General features: G+C 38.8%; 1 protein-coding gene and 1 pseudogene across 5 annotated transcripts in view; both read left to right on the top strand.

The window, feature by feature from the left end:
* Positions 1-25,956, top strand: part of IQCH (IQ motif containing H) — a 172,513-nt gene that overhangs the window by 96,769 nt on the left and 49,788 nt on the right. For 3 of the 5 annotated variants that reach the window (XM_025038935.1, XM_025038934.1, XM_006920226.2), the window contains exons 7-8: positions 586-761; positions 10,893-11,084. In XM_025038935.1, coding sequence (XP_024894703.1) covers positions 586-761; positions 10,893-11,084 — 368 coding nt within the window. Of the gene's footprint in view, positions 1-585; positions 762-6,032; positions 6,306-10,892; positions 11,085-25,956 lie in introns of all 5 variants that reach the window. The other 2 variants (XM_025038933.1, XM_025038936.1) reach the window with 2 other exon arrangements.
* On the top strand, positions 9,334-9,452 carry LOC112469803 (annotated as a pseudogene).

Here is a 25,956-nt window from a genome sequence, read left to right as displayed (position 1 = left end):
TAAACTAAGAATCACTAGATGTCCTATATAATTAATCTCCTCCTCTTTGGGAACAGAGCAGGGAAAATGTTAGTTTCCTGAAATAACCAATGCTGTGGTCATAATCAGACCATTTATTTGAACAGGATGTTCCCTGAATTGGCCCTGCCAAGTCCAGGCAGAATAAGAAATTGCCATTTCATCAGCTTTTTAAAGTTAATAGCTCTGTTTCATAATTTACTGAAGTTAACGGGATAAATTTTTAAAGTAGTATGCAATTCCCAATGATGTCAATGGGAGTTCTGGGACTGACTCCCTAAGTAGTATTTGAAAGTACACTTCCATAGTACCTAACTGCCCTCTTGAAGAAATCATCGTGTCTATTTTTTTGGTGGTGGTGTTATTTATCTTTTCTTTAGAGAAATGCTAAAGTGCAAAAAAGCCAGTTAAACTGCTAAGAATGTGTACAAAACCAATCTAAATTAACTTCAGTGTTGCTTTTGGATGTGCTCTTTATTTTAAACTGTGCGACATCAATCTGATGCCAGAGTTCATAATGTCACTTACCTTTATACCAGTGATTAACACCACGCCTGTTGTTTTTAGATGCCAACGTGAGCGTCATCTACATCTGCTCCCATCAAATGAATGACGAGTTACTGCTGTATTATCATAAAATCCTGAGTCTACAGGCAGCTGTCAAATCGGGGAACCTTGAGGACAGAAGTGACCTGCAGGACAGGTTCAAAATTATCACCCCCGAAGCTATAAACATCTTCACTGTGAGTCTGTCTTCTAATTACTACGGCTTCAGGGATGCAGTAAAATTAAATTGGAAATTTTATAACTTGCAACGCTCTGGTACACATCAGTGAAATATTATTGCAAGTTTAACAACTTTACTGATTAGACTACTAGTTGGACTGTGGGATATAAATATCCCAGTTTAACTTTCAGAGTTAGTTGAGCTACCCCTGCCCAGTATCTCTGTAGCTGAAGCCTAATTGAGGTTATTGGGTGATACCATCAAGTAGGTAAATTTATAACATCTACGGTTTCTTTTTCTTCATTTTGCTTGGAGACCAAGGCAGAGAAATGCCAGGCCTCCCATGGTCACAAAGCTACTTAGGGACAGAATCTAGACCAGGGTCCTTTTTCTCTGATTTTCATACTGTTATTCCTTCAGGGAAATTTCGTCTCATTTACCATATCACATGGTTCATAATAAACAAGGTTCAGATTGTTTTTTATTTTTTTAACTTGTACTGATTTTTAACAAATGGAAAGAACTGTGAGTGAAATTCCATCCCTAGACAAGAGCCGTTGAAATTCATGGAACCACAAGGGCATCATTCCAGAATAAGGTAGTGGGATGGCTTGAAATGAATTTCTCTATATTTTAACAAAAATTGAAACTTTCCATGTTAAACAACCAACATTTTAATACATAATGGACTATGTAATTTTGAGAAGACTTTTTTTTTGGTATAATCAAGGGTCTGAACTTGCTGATTAAGATAGCTCTCTCCATTCACAAGCGGGATGCACCAAAGTCAACTCTGTATTGCCAGAGAAACTGATTGCCTGCTTTACATAGGAAGTATCTATGTGCTGAGTTATTACCCATTAACTCTTTAGATGCACGATTATTTAACGCCCCTCCCCCGCCCCAAAGGCATGTCAGGGCTGGGGAGAGTTGCTATAACAATTCTATTTTGCTGGTATATTCAGTGACTTGCCATTAGGTTTTACTCTCTTCCACCAGGATCAAGTTTTTTTCATAACTGGATACCTTAATGTTCCCTGCAAAGCTCTCTGTTTCATTGGCACCACTTGGCAATAGAGGAGGACAGCAAAAGCCAGGGTGGGACAAGCAAGAGAAAAGACAGGGGATAAATCATTGCCACTTATATTCTTAGGAACCTCTCAATATCCTCTACCAATGAAAAGATTGCTTTGGTGCTTCCTAGCTATCCCCTGGCCTCAATGGTAGTTACCGTGGACATGAGGAAGCAAGGAAGAAAAAACTGTCATTAGTGTGTAGTTAGTTTCCTAATTTTCTCCAGAGGTAATGCCTGATAGCTGCTAGTAAGGAGTTTCTGCACATCTGAAATGCTCATACACGCTGAAGAGAAAGGGGAAATGGGAAGAGGCGCCAGTTTGGGAAAAGGAAAGTGAGTGAACTAATGTGTATCAAATGGTTATCATATATTTTCTCGTTTGATCCTCAGAACAATGGATAAGACAGAAATGATCAATCTCCTTCTATAGGTGAAGAAACCAAGACTTATTATCTAGTCCAAAGTTACTAGTGGAGCCAGAATATGAATCAAAATCTGTCTGACCTCAGAACACAGTCATGAATTGGAATGACTGCTTTGCTCCTGGCTGACCTTGTGGTCTTGGGCAAGCCCTTTAACTCTCTGTTCTTTGTTCTTCATCTGTAAAATGAGGTGATGGGTTAAATTATTTCAAAGTCCTGAGAAATGTACCCTTGCCAACTTCCAAGCAGGAGAGAGGCAATTGACACTCACGGATGCACTTAGTTACACTCATAATTTAGGTTTGCATCTTGGTGAATGGAATCAAGTAGGGAATATGTTAAGTGCTTAATACTTCTCCTCATACTTTAAGTTTAAATTATCTGAGTAGTCACTCATAGGCAATCAACTTTTTAGAATACGAAAATTAAACTCTCACTTTCAAATCACTTCTCACGCATGTTTAGTTATTGCTTTATTTCTTTTTAATGGGTTGGAGAGATTGTATCAGTGGTGATTTTCATTCAAATGAATAGCTTTGAGAAGATTTTTTTAAAGCATGCCAAAAATCTGTTTGTACATCTCTCCAAGTTACTACACAATGTTTGAATTTGTAATGGGTACAAAGTGCTGTTATAAAGTCGTGTCTATTTTGAACAATTTTAATGTTTATGAAGACATCCTAAACAACTATCTTTTGTCTCAGGTTAAAAAAAAAAAGCCACAGTGGTAATAGATTAAATGTAGTAATAATGCTATGGAATTAGGAACATTTTAGACGTTTGTCAGATGGATCTGATGATACTGATGTTTCTTAAATCATCATTCAAGACCCTCAGTGAGTAATGTGACCTCTGCCACTCATATTCGAATCTTTATTAAACATATATTGAATACAATACTAGGGTACCATCTTGCCTGAAGAATAAGGCATGCCCACATATGATTGCAATACAGAGTCAGGTACAGTACTTGCCGATAAAGATAAGCAAACCTAGAGGAGACAGACATCCATTTTGGCTGGAGATGTGCTCAGAACTTTAACATTAGGTTCTATAGCTGCATCTGCCTTCACCTCATCACACCTCATAAACTCACCAGATACTCACTACTCAGTTTGTAAAATGGGAGAAATCGTGGCAGCTGTGGCGTGACAACTGTGCTAACACCTGGGTTGAAATTCTGCCCCTGCTGTTTACTAGCTGTGTGGCTTTGGGCAAATCACTTGAGCTTCAGTTTCCTTATCTCTAAAAGAGGGACTGTTAATTGGTACAGTGCTGTTTGGATCAGATGATAGAATATGTGTCAGAATTCTTGGACCTTGTGAACTTGAGAGAATTGCTACCTTGAAACACTCTTCTAGGTATCCCGAAAAGCCCTCCATGTACATTGTGACTCAAGTCACTAGTTCTCTCAGACGTTTAACTTTTTTACATTTCATCATTAGAATAATTTGTGGGGAAAGGAAAGGAATGAAATAAATGAGAAAGGGAGATAGTGATCAACCAGATGGGAAACACAAACTCACAAGGTTCTGTTATCAGCCATTGTCTAATGGAACATTGGGTTTCTTAGAATGCTTTCTCAGAAGTAGGTGTGAAAATGGATCTCAGTTGTGGTAGAAAAGGCATATTACATAGATCTAAGGAGCTTAGAATAGAACACTTACTCTGGAGGAAGGGCCCGATAGGGTAAATCAATAAATTGTCTTCTCAGAGGAGCTGTTTTGTTTTTTGTGGATTTTTTTTGGGGGGGGCAGTGTAAAACTTACCATTTTAACCATTTTAACTTCACAGTTCAGTGGCATTAAGTACATTTACATGATTGTGCAACCATCATATTATCCATTTTCAAAACTTCAACATCTCAAGCAGAAACTCTGTATCCATTAAACACTAAGTCCAGAAGAGCGCTGGTTTTAAAGAGAAAGTTATTTCAGAGCTGAAAGCACCCTAGAGACATCTAGTACAACCCCTCATTTGAATATGGAGAACAAAGGCTCAGAAAGGTCAAGTTTTTGAAATCACCTTGCAAGTTGCAAATTCAGGCAGGACTGAAATCCCAGGGCTCTCTCTCCTCAGTCTCTTTCTCCCATACTCAGCAGTTATTGTACTTACCAACATTTTGCACACTGATATTCTGCTGATATTCTGAGAAACTGCTGCTTGATATTTCTCCACATTTTAAGGCTGTGTTGAGTACATAATTTTGACTAGAACTGGGGAAGTAGGTGATAGTCTACAAAATCCCTTGAATTCTTTAAGACTTTGGCACCTTGTATTATATTATTTGCATGACATTTTAATGACTTTAAAAAGAGTCTTCTCTGTAATCATAAGTATTACCATTTACTGAATAGCAACTCAATGCCATGCATTATAATGGCTTTTTACATGCATGATCTTGCTTTATCCTTAGAGCAACCCAGTAAACGAGTATTTTTATTCCTATTTAACTGATGGAAAAACTTAGGCTCAGGAAATCTAAGTCACTTGCCCCAGTTCAAGTAGCTTATGAATGATAGAGCTGGATTCAAAGCCAGTACACATGTCAAATACCGTTTGACTCCTAAGCCCTAGCCCAGGAAGTGAACACAATCCTGGGTTCTCGTATTCCGTCCTTGACTAATGTCTTTCCTACGCCCACCTTCACCTGATAAAATCTTACCCATCCTTCAAAGTTTATTTCAACCTCAACCTCTTGCATAATGGTAAAACTAGCTAACATTCATTAAGTACTTATTATGTTCAAGGCACTGTGATATCGTTACATGCGTTCTCTCACTTAATCCTCGCAGCATCCCTATGAGATTATACTATTATTATACTCATTTTACAGGTGAGGAAACTGAGGCTCAAGGAGGATGAGTAATTTTCCTTTCATCTCTCCCCAGCGTGTGGCCCCTGCTTCCCTCCTCCGTGCCTCCAAGGCCCTCCAAAGCTCTTTATGGTCTTTCTCTGCTTTGTATTAGTTTTGCATTAATGGTATTCATTCACGTCCCCACTCCTTGAACACAGAAACATGGTTGTAATTCATTTTGGTGTGTGCTGACCATCTGGCTCTGTTCTCAGCCCCTGTAAAGCATGCCAGAATTATTTATTTAATCGAACGAGTTAGTCACATGTATTGCTGAGCTGGGTCTAAATGATCAAAAAGAAAATAAAAAGAGTTTTCCATTGGAAAGTGAGGTCGAGTCTTGCTGAATTTTTCAAATACTTTTCATTCATGAATCCTCCAGAGTCGTTGGCTAAGAACTCTAATAATCATTATAACAGTGCATTGTCTCTGAAATGGACTTCGTGGCAGAACTTTGGAAAGAGAGTATCAAGCCAAGTGTCTATTTTCTACCAAATCACTTAAGAGTTGCCAGATTAGGAGTCCTATATAGTGGAGAATACTATGGGACGTTTCTCTTCATTTTTTTGGTATTGATTTTCCAGACGCTTTAGTGTTAAACCATGCCAGAAGTGTTGCAGAGATGAATCACTATTATCCAAAGGCCGCCAGCCTCTTTTCCTTCTGACAGAAGGATAATTCCACGTGGATCAAATAAATACAGATGTGTAGTAATTAGTTCTATTCCCAGTGAGCCTATTTCCAACACACTAAAGATGTGAGCGATTATAGAGCCTCACCCCAACAGCTTTTATCAATTTAAACTGCTAAACAACAGGATAGGTCATAACCCAGCCTGCTATTAATAATGCATTTATTGTGTGCAACATTATAAATTAGGTGTATGGACTAGAAAAAGAACACCTTTTTAACAAGAATAATATGCTCTCCCTACAGAAACATCATATGTGCCTGGCCACTCATCTCATGTACAGTCCCAAGGCAATCAAAAGAATAAAAAATCTCATCCAAGGAAAAGAGGCCTATATTGTCAGCGGGCTCCTCCACAGAGATGATTTGGCTGTGGCAGATATGTTAGACATACCCATCCTGGGCCCGGAGCCTGGCCTAGCTCATCTTTATAGCACCAAGTCTGGAAGTAAACAGATCTTTGACAGCGCCAATGTGCCAATCCCTCCGGGAATATATGACATCTATAGTCAACAGCAGGTATGTGAGGTGGACAAGAGAGGCTTTGTTCAAATATATCACATCCTCTTTACCTTGCAGGAACTTCAAGTCTTCTGGAGCCAGCCCTACCCAATGAAGACCATGTGGAATACTTGAGTTGATTTGATGGGATATGCTTTAGGCCTTCATGTTTCAAAGTATTGTCCTTGCAGAAATTGTTGGAATTCCCAAAATATTACTCATTTGGATTAAGACATTGAAGACCCTGTTAATGTACCCATCTACTATCAATATTTATTGCCTCAACAGAGTCTAGTTCATTGTCGTAATAGTTAGCCCGTCATCGAGCAGGAGCCTGAGAAATGTGAGAGTCAGTTTGGGCTAAAAGAAGCAGGTTTAGAAAGCTCCAAGGAGTGAGCCTCTCTGCCGAGTCAGGTTGCAGAGGGCCTATAGCAGAGAGCTGCAGACATCCTTTGCTCTGTACAAAAATCCTTTTGTTCCTCAGGAAGGGGGCATTAAGGGAGGAGGGGGACAACCTTAGAAAGGGGAAGGTGAGACAGCTTCTAAGTTTTGTCTTTGGCTAGGTCTACAGTTATGCATTCTTCTAGCAGATAGTTAGGCCCGAACTATTTGGAGAACTATGATATTAGCCAGTAGAAATGATCTTTGAGTTAACTCTGGCAGGTGTTCGCCCATTTAACTGCCATCTTTTCCACAATAAAGAAAACAAAAAGACAAATGGATGTTAACGTTTACTAACCTCTCTTTCAATACATCTCTTGATCAATACTCTGAGCCAGTCTAACTGCTCCCAGGCACGCACTTCTTGGGAAACTAAAGAACCATGTACAATGAGGCACTTCGTGAGAGACGATATATAGAAATCTCCTCTCGATTGCCTGATCATGATGCTCTGTATGTCATAGATGCCGAGCCCCCAAATCAAGCTTTTCAATAAATCATACTTTTCAGAGACTAATTTGAAGATGCTATTTGTTTATTATATTGCTAAAATGTTTCAGTCTTGCTAGAGTGTCCTTGGGAAATATATGGGTTCATAAAGGAAGTAGCTCTTAAAGGTGGCAGAGTCTGAAAAGACACAGGAAGTTTTAGTAGGAGTGGAAGAGAGAGGCTCCCCCTGAACTGGTATGTCCCTTCCATTGTCATTAGCCTCCACAGGAATTTGAAGATGACAAAGTGGATTGCTTGACTCTCTCTGCCTCCCAGTAGAATACTTGGCTGATAAACAATACAAGTGAAAGGCATTTTAAAATGAGAGAATTTCACATGCGTACATTACATTAAACAATCTTCAAAACTTTAAAATCTATATGGAATATTGATATCGAGCCTTGCTTTCATCATCTTCACTGATGGGAACTCAGACAATCTTTGTCATGAAGTATTTTAGAACTTTTTATGTTGATTGTGGTTAAAGATTCCGGCACCTTTAAAACAAAAAAACCTCCCTCTAATGCTGGTATTTGGAGGAGGATTTAAAACTACCTTGTAGACACATCGGATTTGAGGGATGTCATTTCACCTATGGCAAACGCAAATTGTGTCACAATAAACCAGTCTATAACTGAGTTCTATTCTACTCGTTCAGAAAACATATGTCTGAAGTCATCAAGAATTGAAGTAGTCCACTGAGATTTTTCCAAATAGTGACTATCCTACCTAATCTATTTGAGTGTGTCAGCGTTTTGAATTTGCCGATGGTAGTGAATCAATAGCACTGATTTTTTATCGATGTACATCATAAACTTAAAGCTGGTGAAAGAAAGCTGTGATTATTTTAATTTAGGTTAATAAATATTCCTGACTATTAGTTGGATTTTAGAAGTCGTTTTTCTATTTCTACTCTATATCAGGGTAAAATAAATGGCAATTTAAAACTATATTACATCTTTTGAATAGATGGACTCAAACAGAAAATGATAAATGTTTGGAAATAGCATAAAATCATTTATTTGGTCTATGATTAAGTTTGTTTATTTATTTATTTATTTAAATCTCATATGAGCACAGTGAACATTTTCTGTTTTGATCTATAAAGTAACCATGTAAGTTCTCTTTCTGGCATGTGCTCCATATGAAATATTGACAGCTTTGGTTAAATAATCAAAAATGGCAATGCTATTTTAAAGCACTGTTCAATTTTCACTTAAAGATAGCACATAATTCTTTCACATGGTGCAGTCTTTACAATACTATTGATTCTTTTAGTTACTGTAGGAGATCCATCAACAGACACCCATTTATAGGATTCTCAGAAGCAACAAATAATAGGATTTGGAAGACAGATAATAATTCTGTTAGTAGTTGAATCTCTGAATATACAATATATCCAAATATACAATAAAAAATGTTATGCCAGAATACTTTTCCTTACATTAGCAAAAGAATTTTATTGGATATTAACATGCCAAAGACCATTTCTACTTCTGCAAAGTATGATCATAATACAGCAAAATATGATTAAATATAGAACCTATCTTCTCAACAGAACACGAGAGAAAGAAGAGCTATAACTTTGAAGGCACATTAAAAAACCCTTGTAGGCTATGCTCATAGCCATATGGTGTGTAGACCAGAGTACTTGTCATTTAAATACTCAAATTATCCACAGACACTTCTTGATAATTAGGGAGCTAAGACAATTCTATTTTCACCCTAATTGAATACACCATGGTCACATGGGGCTTCCAGGGATCCCAAGAATGCCATTTTGATATCACTTCCATACTGCTGTGTGGCATAACATCCCCAGGAAGATTTGCTGAAAAGACAAGAACTCAAGTGAGTGGATTGTGCCTTTAATCAAAATAATTGTAATCTTCTAACTCCAGACTTTAGCAGAACCTATAATCTTAAGTCCTTTCACACACTTTAGCTGACAAAAATTAAAAATCCATTTGACTACGGCCATGCCTCCCTGAACAAGCCCATGGCCAGTTTTCAGCAAAAGTTGTAAGCCATGCAAAGAAACAGCAAAAAAGTAGTCAATATAAACTGTCCGTGAGGAAGCCCAGGTGCTAAACTTTTTAGACAAAGATTTAAATCAGTCTACGGCCATGCTACCATCAACAAGCCCAATCCCGTCTGATCTCAGAAGCTAAGCAGGGTGGGGCCTGGTTAGTACTTGGATGGGAGACCACCTAGGAAGACCAAGGGCTGTAGGCATAAAAAAATAAAAAAATAAAAAAGGATTGTAAGCTGACAAGGTCCTTGCAATCTGTGAGGTCAACCAACGGTTGCCTTGCCTAAAAAAAGAAAAAAATCCATTTGATAGCAAAAAGTCATCAAAAGAAAAGAATAAGAATATTGCAGAGACCTCCTTAAGTACAGAAGACCATAGCTAAGAACAGCAGTGAACAGGGTCAGGAGAAAGAATGCTCAGTATTGCTTTGTTTCTCTCTGGGAAGTATGGACTGGAAAGTCTGATGAGAAGACCAGATAAAAAAATCATTTTGGGATCTAATGAGCTATTTTTCTCCGAGGCTCTACTAGAATAGTATTACTTATAATTAAGTAATCTTGCTGTAGACTTTTACCTGATTCAAACTTATTCCAAATGGCTTATTGATTGTAAGGAAACTTGCTTCTCTTGCTCCTCTTCTGACTTTTCGCCACCTCACTCTTTTTCCACCAGGCAGCACAGTGGGAAGAGAATGAGCTTAGGTGTTGGAGTCAGAGCAACATGGATGGAGTCTTTGTTCTTCCACTCAATAACTTGTGTGATAGTGAGCATGTTATTCAAATTAGGAGTCTCAGTTGTTTATGTGTAAAGTGAAATGAATAATGGTGCCTACCTCATAGGTTTTTGTGAGTATTAAATGAGAAAGCACATGTGAAGAACTTAGTCAATGGCCTGGCTCCTACTGAGTCCAGTAATGTGAGATATTATCATTATCATCATCATGATATTAGAGCTTGAACTTTAATCCTTTAAACTTTCATGTGATTCATCCCAGTTCTTGAGGGAATACTGTTTCAAATAAAATGTAGGATAGGTGTGTACTCCAGGAAAGATGCTTCCATGAATGTTTTATCTCTTTTATCTGAATTGCTCATTTAATACCTATAATATGATATACCTGGTCAATCAACCAGCCAAACAAATGTATTTCATCTACGTTAATGAGGGAAAAATTAAATATTTTATAGTTTATAACATTCAAAAGCTCAACAAAGCACCAAATAGTTAAAGTGTTCAAGACTACTACTCTTTATAGTCTTGAAACTATAAAAAAAATTTCAAAGAATCAATAAGTAAACATGTAATTCTCTGAAAAAGAAAGAAAACAATACCTAGATTCAATTACAGATATTAAAGGATTCTTTATTTTGCCTTCAAAAGCAGGTAAAATGATAATTTCAGAGTTTCTCATGAGTAAGACTATACTTTCAAACATGTGTCTGGTCCCATTGGTTAGTGGTTTCTGCACATCATATATAGATCACTTAAAACTTCTTCCAATCTACCTTAATAACTAGAAGATAACTGAAGAACAGACCATTTGAAATAAAGACATGTGAGAAGTATAATAGCTAAGTTAATACAATAAAAAGGAATCCATGAAACCAGCTATATTAAATGTCACTATGTCTTCATCTTCACAGATGATAGAGCAGCTGAGTCAGCTGGTCACCGATCACCTAGAAATCCAACGCTGGCTCTTCAAAATGGACTATGAGTTTGGAGGAAACGGGACTGCGTTTTGTGACATTCTTTCCCACCTAAAGTGCCGCAAGTGGGTCCTACAGGAGAGTAGGAAATATGGCCGCAGAGACTGGAACAAGAAATGGGCGCAGGTGAGTGTTCAATGGTGATATAAATCCACAGTGTCTGTGAACTGCTAGGAGATGAAGCAAGAGGCTAGGCTAGTAGATGAAAGCGCTTTCTTCTAGGCTCAGCTGTGTCACCTACCATCAGTGAGACCTTAGTGAAATTATTTTGCCTTTCTTGGGCAGTGGAGTTGATTAGGTTATTTTAAATGTCCCTTCATTGTGCCCTAACAGTCTGCATTTACTTCTTCAAATTGATTATGATAATTAGGAAGTAATTTTTTTACCATATTCAGGTAACATTACAAATCTCATCATTTGCTCTAAGTGGGTCTTGATCATGTGCTTCTAACAACTGACATTATTATGCTAGCTGTATTTTATTATGAAAGAGAAATTCTATTAGTGAATGGTTGTCTCCTGGAAGCTAATGTATAATAGCATTCTGTTAGCAGTCATATGTTTTTGAAGACAATTCAAGGAAATTTATGTAACCACTTGGCCCTGTAAGTTGTTGAGAAAATAATATGTCCTAGCCAGAAAAACTCCTGGCCAAAGCTAAATAATAGGTAAGAAGTCTTAGCATATAAATGGATGTGTGTAGAATTTTCCATGTATGTTGGTGGAAAGATGATTTATACAACTTCTTAGTCTGTTCCAAACTTGCTTAATCATTAAAGTGATTTTGTATGGCTTAATATATAAATTAAACCCACCATTCTAAAAGCTGCCTCACTTTGCATCCAGAGGCCTAGACTCTCCTGGCTTCTCTTAATCCCAAATCTCTGTCTTGGCTGACCTACTGGTGACAGCATAACTGATGAGAAAAATTCAGACACAAACTCCCTTCACTGATTCCTTCCCTACCGACGTGCATAGCAGTGGGCTGTGCAGTGATTTGCATCTCCTTCGAGCATCCCACTGCAGAAATATATGAATCAAGACACAAGTGATAGGGAGGGGCATACAAGAGAGAACTGCATTATTCTTGTGCAAGTGAAACGATGAATAAATCTAGAGAACAGTCAGAAGAGAGAGTTCCCTTTGACAAATGTTACTGTTCTCCCCATGATCTATTCTGGGCTTTCCTTCTCCCTTCCATCAGTAAATGGACTAAATGCAGTACCTGTCACGGCCAGCTTTTTACATATTATTTAAAGGACACCAAAGTGAATTACTCTTCTAGAAAAAAATAAAATAAAACAAGGAAAATGTATTTAATTTTAAGGCCCATAGAGGTTTTTCTTGTGTTCTCTTTGAACTGTATGTTATGCCATATTGAATAGAATTTTCTTTTTAAAACAAAAATGTTGAGATTCAATGATGAAAGTATGCCTTTTTTTATTTAAAAAAATAGAAACGTTAGTGTGCAAAGTATTTGCTGGTCTCAATATTTAAAACTAATAATTTTTAAAGAATTCGGGAGTGACACTAAACTGTGATAAATTTGAAACATTTGACTCTAAGTTTAAAAAATATTTAAAATATTGACCTTGGCTGAATTGCACTTAGAAGTCTGACTATACATTATTTAATTTCAATCATTTTAAACTATACCATTTTAAATTGTCACCAAATACGTTTGGCATTATTATTAATGTTATTAAATGTGAAACTCTTAAATAATTAATTATCTATCTAAATCATTTTTTAAAACTTAACAAGAGAAAAATAATTATTCAAAAATCTTTTTATGCTCTGAGACCTGTGCTTAGCCATGGTGCAGTTAGAAGTCAAAAATAAAAATTAAAAATAAAATGGTTCTGAAGAGCTTTTTTTTTTTTTTTTTGTAGGAAACTATTGACTTTCTTTTGCCTTCAAAGTGAAATCCTATTCAGAGCAGAAGTGAACTGCAATCTCCTCTGAGTGTAGCTATTGAGAATTTAGGATTAGAATTATCTTTTGTTCCAGAAGACCACCGTAATGGTGCACATTTAGACATCAAAGCATTACTTTATAAGCACAGGCATGTTTTAATGTCCTATTACAGTTTGTAGACCTGTTTCTTTTGATAATGAAGATGTTGTGTCATCAAGCCTAGCCTAGTACATACAAAACATATGCTGGCAGGTTATTAAAAATTTCAGCTTCTTGATGAAAGACTATCCTGCAGGCTAAGAGTCCAGAGAAAGACTCCATTCTGGGAGAATTATTAGAAATGAGATTATGACTGTAAGCACTAAATTATGTTAATACTTACAAATAGCATCATTTGCATAGCAGTTTATGACACGATACCATGATTTTTCTCATTGATATGTTGTAGGCAACAGATTAAAAACAGGACTGTTTATGGGTATTGGAACTGTTTTGAGATTCTCTTGCATCTTATGCAGATATTGGTTTTAGATGTAGGCGTGATTCAGTATAGATGCAAAGATCTAATATAAAGATCATCTTTTTTTCTACCTATCTAATTTAGAACCAGAGTCATTTGACTGGTGGCAGCTGAGACTTGAAACAAAGTCATGGAGTCAACAAATGCTGAAAAGCTATAGTCACATGTAAAAACTCAGTATAGACATGTAGATGATTTTAGGAAAAGCGGAATGTTAGATGATGACCACAATGAAAACAGAGCACGAATCTCTCTCTTTTTTTTTTTCCATGATGGCTTAGTACCAATCTTATTCTCTCCATCCTACCAGGTAACGAAACCTGATTCCCCCAAGAGGTTCCAGTAAACTCACTCATTTAAGTACTCAATGCTTGTTAAGGTTTAATGAATCCACACACGTGGGCACACTCCAGACTCTCCATCCCCAGTTGAAGGTATTTCTTTTCATTTATTAGGAATGAAGGCTTAAGCCAAGAAAGGAATGGTTGTAGTGGAAAAACCTACCTGGACACACTCACCTAAGACAGTGTAGGGAGATCCAGGTAGGCATTTGCTGTGGTACTTGGTCCTTCTATGGCATTTTCTTCCTTTTTTTAAAGGGTAAATTTTCCCTCCCTCAATCCCGGGAGATTGGCTTAGTGGTAGTGATGCTACCAGTGATGCTGCTTTGCAGGACAGTTTGTCCGTGTGAAGAGCTAAGCCAGTTCACTTTGGGGTTTCTCTGTACAGCCCTTCTGTGGGCCTCTGTTTCCCTGGATGGAGAGAGTAGGATGTAGAATTCTTTAACAAATTACAAGAAAAAGAAGAAAAAGGAAATTAAAATGGCTCTAAGCTACTATACTATATTGCTATTTTAGCCCTTTGCAAGAACAGTTTTACCTTTACTTGTACCTTGGTGCACTTCATTAGACATTTTAAATTAATTTGGGGATAGCCCAGGAGGGATACACACACACACACACACACACACACAAAAATATATATACATATATAAATATAAATATAAATTGTACATATATACACACACACACACACACACAAATATATATACATATGTAAATATATAAATATAAATATATATACACACACACTAATTGAAGGCATCCAAGTCTACAAAAAATAGAATAAACCACAATAGTTGTTTTGCTTCCATGTAGAACTAAATGAGCAAACAAAATACACTATTACAAAAGAGAACCAACAACCAACCAGTGCCTTAGAAATCTGTCTTCATCGTGAAGACCTCCATCCATTTGGATGGCTATGTAACTGGGTCATAGGAGCCACTATAGATAGCTGAGCTTGGCACCTTGTGTGGAATTTAGTAGGTATTTATTAAGTGATCCCAAAGGTCCATTACACTGTAAGCACATAATCTTTTAGAAAAGTAAAAAGGTAATATAATAAGATTAAAGAAATATTTAACCAAGTAAGTGCATAATCACTTTTCCCAGACATAGTTGTTTTAATTTTTGTGTATTAATTTCCAAATGTGCTGCATTTATTTTTTTATTGCTACAGTAATAGTGTATATGCTAATTTAAACATCAGATCTTAAACATTCTCCATGTTTACATGTAGTTGTCACAATTAATGGCTGTATAATAGTCCCTCATATTGATTTACTCTAACATGCTAAAGCGTTCAGTTAAGTCAGAAATTTACATTATTTCCAGCTTTCTTGTTCTTTTTCTTGTCTTTTTTCTTCTTATTTGTTTGTTTGTTTGTTTGTTTATGTTGGTAATGGTGATGGGAGGGATGGAGAGAGGTGAAAGGCCTAGGAGGAAAGATTTGTTTGTTTTTATTTTTGGTTTTTGTATACACTTCTTTTTGCACTTGTTGAATTACTTCCCTAGGAGAAAGACCTAGGGGTAGAATGCTCTATGGCTCTTGTTACATATTGCCACATGACTTTCCAGGAAGGTAGTACCAATTTCCAAAGCTACTAGCAGAAAATAAGCATACTAGTTTTACTACTACCTTACCAACATCAAATATTATAAATAGTTTAGATGTCAAATGCATCTTATAATTGCTATTAAATTACTAGCAAGATATCCTTTTTCATGTCCTTATTTATTATTTGTATCATATCAAAAACACAACATCTTGGTATCAAGAGAATCTAGGTTTTCAGGTCAAGAAGAATCTAGGATACCATTTTTCCCTAATCATTAAGCTACAGATCAATGATTAGTCATTTGTTTTTTTATATTTGCTTATTTTTATGTCTTAAAAACTTGACTTCTTTTGTAGATCCACGAATACACTGTTATGGTCTTAGCATTGCCCTGTAGTTTTTAATAATTATTGTAGAAATAATAATAGCATTGCAAAATACCTGCTGGGTGTCAGGCATTTCATCACTTTACACGAATTGTCTCAATTTCAGAAAAACCTTGAAATTGTTACTCATTTACCTCCATACCTCTTTGATAAGGAAGCTATTATTATTCTGTTTACAGATGGAGAAATTGATACATGGGAAGTTGAGTGACTTGCCCAAATTTATATAGCTAATAAATGGCTGTGCCCAACTTGGAGCCCACATACCCTCCTGGCCTAGTGCCCTTGCCGCTCCGAGCTAAATCCATTTAGAAAAGACCCCTTATTTGAACACTGTGTAGTGTTCTTTCTCAGGTCCCTGCGATTGTGACTCACAGTCCTTGAGGCAGGCTTTCTACAGAGACTTGTGGGAAACACAAAGGTCCCTGGAATGCAGCAGCCATTGCTCCCAAATTTCCATAGCCCAGACACACCAAGGTTACTAGCAGGGAACCCTTGGCTCTGTCTCTTCATTTGTAAAGAAGTATAACATGGATATCTACCTCATGTAGAAGTGGAGAGAATTAAATGAGATAACCCTTGCACATCAGCTAGCAATATACCCAACACATAATACGCCTTCAAAAATGTTACTATTATCACCATCGAATTGTATTACAATTAAATCACAGATAACATTGAACAAATATGCAGAATTTGATCTTTCTTTGGTGATTTAGAAGATCTTTTAGGGTCTTATAGGCTTCCAGAATAGTTTTCTATGCATCAATTATCATTACGTAGAATTGTGGTTGTTGAAGATACAGAATGGTGAACTAATTGTGCCTAGCCAGTGATTTACCCAGATAATGCCTTTAAAATAATAAACCTTGACAGTGCCCTCTAGTTCCTTATCATTTGAAAAGAGAAAACAATTTCAGTTCCTTGAACTTTCTACATGTCGAGTAAAGAGGCATTGACCTGATAAAATAGAGATTATTCTGACCACAAGATTGAGACCCGGTTTCTTCATTTTCTTGTTCCAGTTGGTGTCTTTTCTAATTAGTGTAGCAGCACGTCACCACAATCATTGGAAAGCCTTAATCATTTACATATTTTTCCTTATCTCTGAAAATGACTTAGAATGTTTTCTTCCAGTTCAGTGGTTATTTTCATGAAGCTGCCAGGGTTTGAGGTGCTTCTCTGTGCCTGAGGAAGATGACAGGAGAGGGAAAATTGCCTCCCCAAGTTAAATGAAAGCCGGGTTCCCCTTCCAAGGACCTATAATAATCAGCTATACAAGCTGTTGGTTTGTGTGTCCTATTGATTTAATATGCTTCTAATCAGTACATAAAGCTATGGGCCTGCAGTGTTAATTTTTCATATGCTTACAAAGTACCCTTTGATTTTCTGTCACACGTTAATTACAGCGTTTTGCCATTAAATAGGAAGCTTTGTGTAAACTAATTACTAGGTAATCATTGTCTACTGCAAGCGCGCTGTTTGTACCTTTTATTTTATTCTAAAAATGCACAGATCTCGCAGTCTGGAAACACTCTACCTTCCAGCCATTAGCTCTCACTAATTCATAGCATTATTGTGGTGAGAGTGGAGGAGTTGTAATTGTTGTGGTATCAGAGCTGTTAATTACCGGAGTAAACAGTTGAAATGGTGCCAAGGTCTATTGTACAAGGCAGAGAAAAGGAGCTTTAAATGTTACTCCCACCATCTGGGGACTAGGGGAGAGGCAAATGCTTGAGAACAGCAGTGAGGCGCTATTGCCGCCTCAGCTCCAGGGTTGGCGGCCATATGGATCCGGAATATTCTGAATCAATTGAATTTAACTGCCAGTTTTTCGCAATAACAGCGTGGAAGGAAGGAATAAAGCAAAAGATGAGAGGAACGAGAATTGGTTAGTGTTTTCATATCCAGAAGTCCCCGTTGGAGTTCTTTTAGAAATATCTGCTTTGCTGAAAACCACAGAGCAGGCATGGGTATTTGGACCTGATTCAGAATGAGTTTTACTTTCCTTTGCCGGCGACTGTGCCATTTGCTTCTGATCGTCTGTCCCCTTTGCCCCTCAGGGAGAGAGGGATGCCCTTGAAAAGACTGGGACTTTCATGTAATTGTGCCAGATCAAATAAAAACCCTCACTTTTGGAATTCTCTGATTTATTACCCGGGTATTTAATCAGCATGGTCTGTAGAAAGAAAATAATAATAAATATATAATGCTATTACATCTGCCTTAAATATACACATCTGTACATATGGGAATATCAAAGAAGATACAGCTCTTCACTCTGATTAAGTAAAGTAAATGCCTGCCCATTCCTTTTGTGTAAAAATTAAAATACAATTTCTTTTGTCAGTCTCTCATTTCATTCCACAAATTTACCCTTCTCCTCCACCACTTAAATGAAAAATCAAGTCCAAAGAGCACATTTGTTTTCTTTTTTTTTTTTAATTTTCAATTAAAGAGTTTTTTCAGCATATGCAATTTTTCAACCAGCGATATTTCTCTAACTAGAAGGAAATCCCAATTACCAATAATAATAATTATAGCTATTTCTACTTAGAGTTGATTTTTAAACCACATGGTTTCTGCTATAAAATATTGTGTTGTTTTTAAAAGTCATATATATTTACATGATGTCACTCATATTTAATATAATTTCCCTTAAACCCATTTTCTAACATTAAAAATGTTTTTTTTTAATCTGCCACTTGCTGCTGTAACTACTTTTTAATATCATTCCCAAAACATGAACATATTCTTTTTTAAAACCACCCTAGATTATTTAATTTTAATTGTTCCTTTAGCAGATGTTGAAGTAATTTAGAGTGTAGTGTAAACAACTCCTTTAAAGAGAACACTCACAGACCACCAAATACACCATGAACCACGGACGGTGTTTGTCAGGCTTTACGATGGCCAATTTTTTCTGCTTTTGTGTTTGTGCAGAGTTCAATTACGAATTTCAAGAAATGCTTAATCTTTATCTATCGAAACTCCAGCATGCAGCGTGACTGGGTGAGCCTAGAAAGAAAACCACGGACCCCTGTGGGGAAGGGAAAAAAGAAACAGCAGTTTAAGTGCTGGAAAGTTGAATGGGAATGAACCTTTCTAGAGTTTCTGGTTGAGGCAAAGCAGTTGTGCTGAGCTTTGGAATGGAGGCGCGACATATGTGCCTCAGTTGGACAAAGCGCTTCTCAAGTCAAATCAGCTGCTAGGCCTGCACGTTGGTAGAAGGTGGAGGCCTAGATAATGAGGGGCAGACTCCTCAAGAAGCAGCGAGTGGATAATGCCACATAAGTATGGAATTATATACCGCATTTTCACCATTCTGTTTAATGAGAGCCGCCACCGCAGCGAATCGCTTGCCACACAGCCGAAATGGGCCATTAGCTATCAAGGGAAAATTGTCTTTGCCGCTTTCAGCAGATGGAGCAAATATTTTACAAAGCAATTTTACATACCAAAAACATTTGTGTGCCTTGGTAATGTTGGCTGTTTTACATTATGTTACCTTCTACAGCAGCATAATTTTCCATCTCATCGAAGGCAAAGTTGGCATTTTTGATTTTTAAATTCTCAATTAACAATTAAACATGGAGTATTAAAGCAGTCCTTAAACTTTAAGTAGGTGTGGGAAGTGGTTTATGACTTGCTAGAGACATTTTCATTTTTTTCTTCATCCTCTCAGCATATTTTTGCACTCTAAAGAGGGACTATTTCTAATGATCCTAATGGAAAGGAATGAGTGAAAACGTCACTACCAATTGCAGAATGAGAATAACCAATGCATAGTGCAATCAGAGCATTCGCTGGCTTCTAACGTCCATCAAAGATTGTGGGTACGTGGCTTGACCCACCCACTTGTATCCATTTAAAATGTTTAAGCTTAGCAGCAAACCCAACTCAAAACAGCTTTAAATATAGAGAGAATTTATTATTTCAGCTAACTGAAAATCCAAAGATTGGTCTGGCTTCGGACAAGGCTAAAAACATCACCGAGGGCCCAGTTACTCTTCACCTGTCTTCTGTGCTACACATAATATCTGCTCCTTCCTAAGGCTGGCTGTCCTCAGGGTTAAAAGATGACTGCCAGTAGCTCCTGGAGCTTGTCCTTGGTCAAGGCAATAGGAAGAGAGAATATATCACTTGGTAGCATTCTCTAAAGAACATAAAGCTTCCTTCTCAGAAGGCCCCAGCAAATGCTTTCTAACATCTGATTGGCCACCTTGGGTCATGTGCCCATCCTGAACCAATGACCGTGGCTTTGCTAACCAAGGGCCCACCGTTGGAGTTGAGGATGGAGTCACTCTCTCGATCCACTTGCAGAGCTAAAAATGGGGTAGTAGCAGTTCATGAAAAGAAATTTGGGACATTATTACCCTGAAAGAGAGACAAAGATGCTGGGTAGCTAATGACAGATGTCCACTCCAGTATTTTTTTGTATATTTGACAGCACGGATTTAGCATCATACATGGATGATCTAATCTGCCTCAGAGTGATCATTTAAGCCCACCGATGGCCATTACAGCCCCACTGCAGTATGGCATCCTGGTAGCAACTGGATTTGGATCCCAGTTTTGCTACTGCATATCTGTATGACATGAAACAGATATGATAGTAACCACCACAGAGAGTGGTTTTGAGATAGTAAATATAAACCCCCTGGTATAAGCCCGCCACTTGGTAAGCTTTCAATAGGTGACTACAGTGGTAAAAAGTAACCTCTGCACAGCAGAGTAACCTTGATTTTGGAATTTGTCCCTTCTCTCCATCCCTGTGCCACTAGCTGACTGAAATCTGAGCACCTTTCAATGTACCCCACACTTTTCCCTCTGAAAGAGGAAGCAGAAGGTTCAGAGCACTCACCTGGGGTCCAAAGGCAGCTAGAGCGCTCCCACGGTCCCACCGTACTCAAGTGTAGAGGCCCCAGTCCCTCTTCCGTTACATGAGGCATTTGCCTAGATAGTCCATATGGCCCCTTTCAACCCTGACAGTCTTGCTTAGTTTTCCAGGTCACCGTCTTGTCCTTTTGGCTTTATGCCACCATCCATTCACCCATTTAAGGATATCAGAAACCTGTATAAAGCAGAACTATCTAGGTAGGTACCTTGGTTTCTCTTTTGAATACCACCAGATAATGTCTGATGTGGGAGATTGGAGATGATAAGCCGAGGAGTTATTTTACTTAATTTGCCACTACAAAGCCAGCAAAAAAAAAGCTTCTAAAAGAAAATTAGTTTTAGTAGGACTGATATTTAGAGCATTCTAATTTGTATTCCTTCTTGCTCCTCTCCCATCCTCCTCAATACATACACACACACACACACACACATGCACACGCACACACACACATGCACACACACAGAATTTACTTGAGAAAGTTAACTCTCTGGAGTTTGAAGTAACTTTAGTCATTGAGGGCAGTATTAAATTGGATATGCTAGGAGCTTCCCCTGAGATATCCTGAATTTCCTTCAGTCAGATATCTCTTCCTTCAAATTTATACTTTCTTGATAGAAAAAGAGAGAGAGCCGAAAGGCAAGGTTCATGCTTGATAAGCAAGAATCTCTAGGATGCATTGGTCAGGCTGATGGAGGCCCTGTGCCTTCTGCAGATATCCTGGAACCCTCCAAGGTCATGACTATTGTCACACTCTGAAGGGTAAATGTGGGTACTGTACAAGGGACGACAAGGCTGTGCAGTGGCACAGATGAGGCTGAAGTTTCTCTTGGACGGGAATGGCTGTAGAGCTACCAGCTCCACAGAGGCCAACAGCTAATGTATGTGGCCAGAGCCAGTGTAATCTTCATGGAATGAAAACCCAGAAATCTGATTTTTTTCAAAAAGTAAAGATTATTTTTCTAAAATTTGTGTATTGTCCACAAGGTATATACTTTCCTTTCCGCAGCCATAGAGTTGTTAGGTCTAAATGATCTGCTCCATGTGGGTGATAGGCTCTCTGAAATGCTGACTCAGTGGTCCATCACCTTGATGTGACTCATTAAAAAGAAACTTTCTTACTAATTCACAAGTTTGTAAGACAGAGAGATGTGCCCCAGTTGGCCAATAACAGACTACACACACACACACACACACACACACACACACACACACACACACACACACACACACACACACACACACACACATTTTGGCAGAGTGAAAAAGCAGAGCAGAAAGCAATTGTTCCACCAACTCCATTGTTTGTGTCTTCAGTCACGTGTTGAAAATCATCCAATAACAGAATCTCACTCAGCAAGTGACTTGACACAAGCCTCTCCATTTGTAAAGCAGAGGACATAATATTGTCCTGGTTGACATCAGAGTGTTGCTATAAGGACCGAATGAGATAATGAATGTGAGCCTGCTGTGACAAGAGAAAGTATTTTACAAATACTGTTCTGATGGTTCACATGAATTTAGGGGTTTGTCTGGCATGTGTGTGTGTGTGTGTGTGTGTGTGTGTATCTGTGTGTCTGTGTATTACTCAAGTTTATTCTGAACAGAATGAACCTGAATAACTATAGATCTTCCATTATCAGCATCTGCCCTTAAAGTTGTAGTAATTATGTTTGAACTATGCAGAATGAGAAACACTAGAGCACAGAAACTCCTCATAAGACCAAGAACTCGCATCTGACATCAGTGGGCCCTTTGTGGCCACTGAGCCCTTGTTGCTCCTAAGGAAGAGGGTGTTCTCAGTTTGTCATAGCACTGCTGTGATGGCATCGTTTGCACCTGGATCTGAGCTCTGATCTCACCCACCAGTTCACAAACAAGCAGCTTCTGAGTCCCCAGCCGTCAGTGTGCTATTGAGGGCTGTTTGGAAGTTGGGGGTGGTGGGGACATAAATTGAAGCTCTTGCACAGAATGCCATTTTGCTGCCCTTTCTTGAATATATGAGTTGCAGGTCCTGCTGTATTCTTTTTTTTCTTTTTCCTTTCTTTCTTTTTTTTTTTTTGGTAGGGACAGAAGGACAATTCTCTTTTGGTACTAAGGCCACTCATAGTAGGTTCCTTATGTTTCCTATCAGATACTTTCCAAATAAATAGTTGAATAGTTACTATATCCCTACTATTCATCTCTATGTCTTTTTCTTAGAGAGTTAATGATGGCCCCATGCTGCCTCTGTGTACCCCAGCATCCCCTATTAAACATCACCCCACTGGTGTCTTCAGCTGTGTACTTCTCGTGATAGGACATACGTCAGTCTCTGATTCCTGCAGCAGACTTTCCTCTAGGAAATGTACCCCCGTTCTATGGCTTTGTGCACAGCACAAATGCTGCGGGTCGAAGCCAAATGGCTGGCTTTGTAAGCAGTGGCAGCGGCAGCAGCCTGGCACACTGTCCAGATGCCTCATACATGCTGCAGTCTTGTTAATTATTGGCCCTCACATGGCATGGTACATGACACTTTATAAATGTCACCTCATTTATCTTTCCAATGCCCCTCAGAGGCAGGGAATCACATAAAATCCACCCTGGAAGGATTAGTGGTTCTTAAGTGGTCATCACCCAGGTGGTTCCTGGGCAGTAAGGAGGGGAACCTGTTTGGCATTTTCTTTTATTTTGTAACTTCAACTGTTCAGGGCCGGGTCCCTGTGTCTGCCACTGCCGTGATTCATTCCATATTTAGTGCTCCCTGTACCAAGCACTGGGGACACTGACCTCAGAACCACTGACCACATCATTAAAGAGCCCCCAGGGAACTGGAGAGCATGGAGAAAGGACACCGCACTGCGGCGGCAGAGAAGGCTTCCTGGAGGAAGTGTGATGAGAACTCACTCACAAAGCGTGAGGAGTCGGTCAGGGGAAGAAGAGGAGGAAGGAAGGCAGAGACTGAGCTGGGGTCAGGGCAGTTTGGGGTGAGGCTGGGAGCTGGAGAGAAGTGAGGCTACACTAGGAACCAGAGGTCAGGCCACTGAGGCCCCCTCCTCATGTGTCCTGATGGGGAATTTTGGCTTAATCCTTAGGTTGATGGAGATCTAGTTTCAAGATTTAGGTAGCAAGGCTTTCACCTACTCCTTTACTGCCTCCTCTCCAGCTCTACCCCAAAACACAAACATTTTCCCCCTAGATGAATTACTTAAAAGTCCTGATAGTCCGTAATTTTCCCCAACATTTTTTTATTGTAGTAAAATACCATCTTAACCATTTTTAAGTGTAAAGTTTGGTAGTATCAAATATGTCACATTGTTGTGCAACCATCACCGCCACCCTTTCCATCATGGAAAACTGAAATTCTTTACGCATTAAACAGTAGCTCCCAATCATCCTCCCTCCAGCCTTGACAATCATCACTCTACTGTCTTTCTCCATAACTCTGATACTCCAAGTACCTATAATTATTTGATATGTAGATGAGTGAATGAATAAATGAATGAATAAATTATTTCTCTTTGATGTCTTGAGTGAATGGCCACATAGCAGATCACTGGGTAGATGGTTCAACACTTTTCAGAAGCAGGGCAGAAGGCAGAACCAAAAGGAAGTCTCTACTGTCCTGGGAGAGAGGCTTCCTTCCCTGTCACTCAATTTTCCCAGGCAGGGTGGGAATCCACAGCCATGCTTCCTTGACTCAGCTTCCATAGAGTAGAATGATTTTAAACGAAACAAATGTAAACCAAAAAGAAAGATAGGTTTGGAGGACAGTGCTCAAAGGAGGAACAAAGAGGGCGTCCAGGTTGTTGGAACTGCTTGTCTTATGTGCTTGTTTATGATGTAGACGCAGGGCTTTGGGGAGATGAGGGAATGTACAGTAAAGAGCCAGAGAAAACGTGTACATTGTGCAGGATATGAAAGGGGAAAGGCCCACTGTTTGACAGCGATTTCTCTGCCTCCACGTCCCAAGGCAGAGGCTGGCTCCATGAGCCGGCTTCCCCCGCCCATGGTAACAGACCTCCCCGCACGTTGCAGCAAGTCATCCTGAAGCAGTGTGGGCCAACGCACTCACTCTTTCTCTTGACGTTTTTGTTTTGTATGTCAAGCACTTACTAAGCTAACTAATGAGACTCTCCCGCCAAGATTTTCTGGATATCTGAGAGATTATTCATGTTATTTCAAACTGCCTAGAATATATATACTCTCAGATGTTTGTCTTCTACTGTAGATTTTCAGAGAGCACTGGACCCAGAATGAACCAGATGTTCCAAGAAGCTGGGGGTAGAGGGGAAGGGGGGACAACAATCACTTTTTAATGCTGAGGAACTTAGAAGTAAATGGGTATACAGATTATTTCTAAGATTCCTTCTATCCTCACGTGCCAAAGCTGATTCTTTTCCGATTCCTCCAAATTACTGAGCATTTACTCAGATTTGGAAGTTCCCAGCAGTCCAAAGCAAGCCTGAATTCTTCTCGCCAGTGTCCGATATTTTAATTATAAATATTGTCCATCAAATGGTTTTGTATCTACAGACCTGCCCTACTTCTGGCATAAATAAAATCTGAAGAGGTGGCTTCTATTTGAAAAATTTCAGATAGTTTAAGACTGTCCAAAAGAAAAATTGTCCTGGCAAATTGAGGCTTTTTATATAAAAAATGCGGGCTTCCTATTCACTAGAGGGTTTCCTACTATTTTCATTTTAACAGGAGGCTCTGTGGTTTGAGGTGGTTCTATGATGGTATGGGGCCAGCCTAATGTCTAGTCAGATGAGGCTGTGACCTAGGGGGGAATGGTGGGGGCGGGGGGGAACTGAGGCTTGCTCCCCTCCCCAACTCACTCTTCTAATCTGCCCCCACCTAAAACTCCACCTTTACAGCATCGGCAAGAAGTTTAAGGCTCTGATCCCAAGGTTGTAGGGTGTGGAAGCCCATCAACAACGGGGAAAGGGCACAGCTTAAAATGGAGGTGCCAAAGAAAGACCCTGCCCCCTCCATAATTTCTCCCAGGGTCTACCCTGGCAGGGTCAAAGAATAAAAACCATTCAGGTCTAAAGGATCTTAGGGACAAAGTAGTTAATTCAATGTTTTATATAAAGGGAAACTGAGGCACAGAGTGAGGAGGGACATTGCCCAAGGACACTCAGCTGGTCAGGCTGTAGTGGGTCTGAAACTGGGATCACCTGATGCCCAGAAGGAAGGCTGCCTTTCAGAGACAACAGGCACAATGAGCAGCAATATTTAGGGACCAAATAATTTTGAAATATAAAAAGTAAAGTGGCTGAAAAAATAGAGAAAATTTTCAAAATGGCTTTCTGATTCTGGATAAACAGTAACCACATTTTTTTTTTTTTTTTTTTTTTTTTTTTTTTTTTGTGGGGCCTTTTTTTTTCACTCCC

This window comes from Pteropus alecto, unplaced genomic scaffold, assembly GCF_000325575.1.
Source record: "Pteropus alecto unplaced genomic scaffold, ASM32557v1 scaffold86, whole genome shotgun sequence".
Lineage (NCBI taxonomy): Eukaryota > Metazoa > Chordata > Mammalia > Chiroptera > Pteropodidae > Pteropus > Pteropus alecto.
Note: the sequence above shows the minus strand (reverse complement) of the source record. Positions and strands in the feature narration are given on the sequence as shown.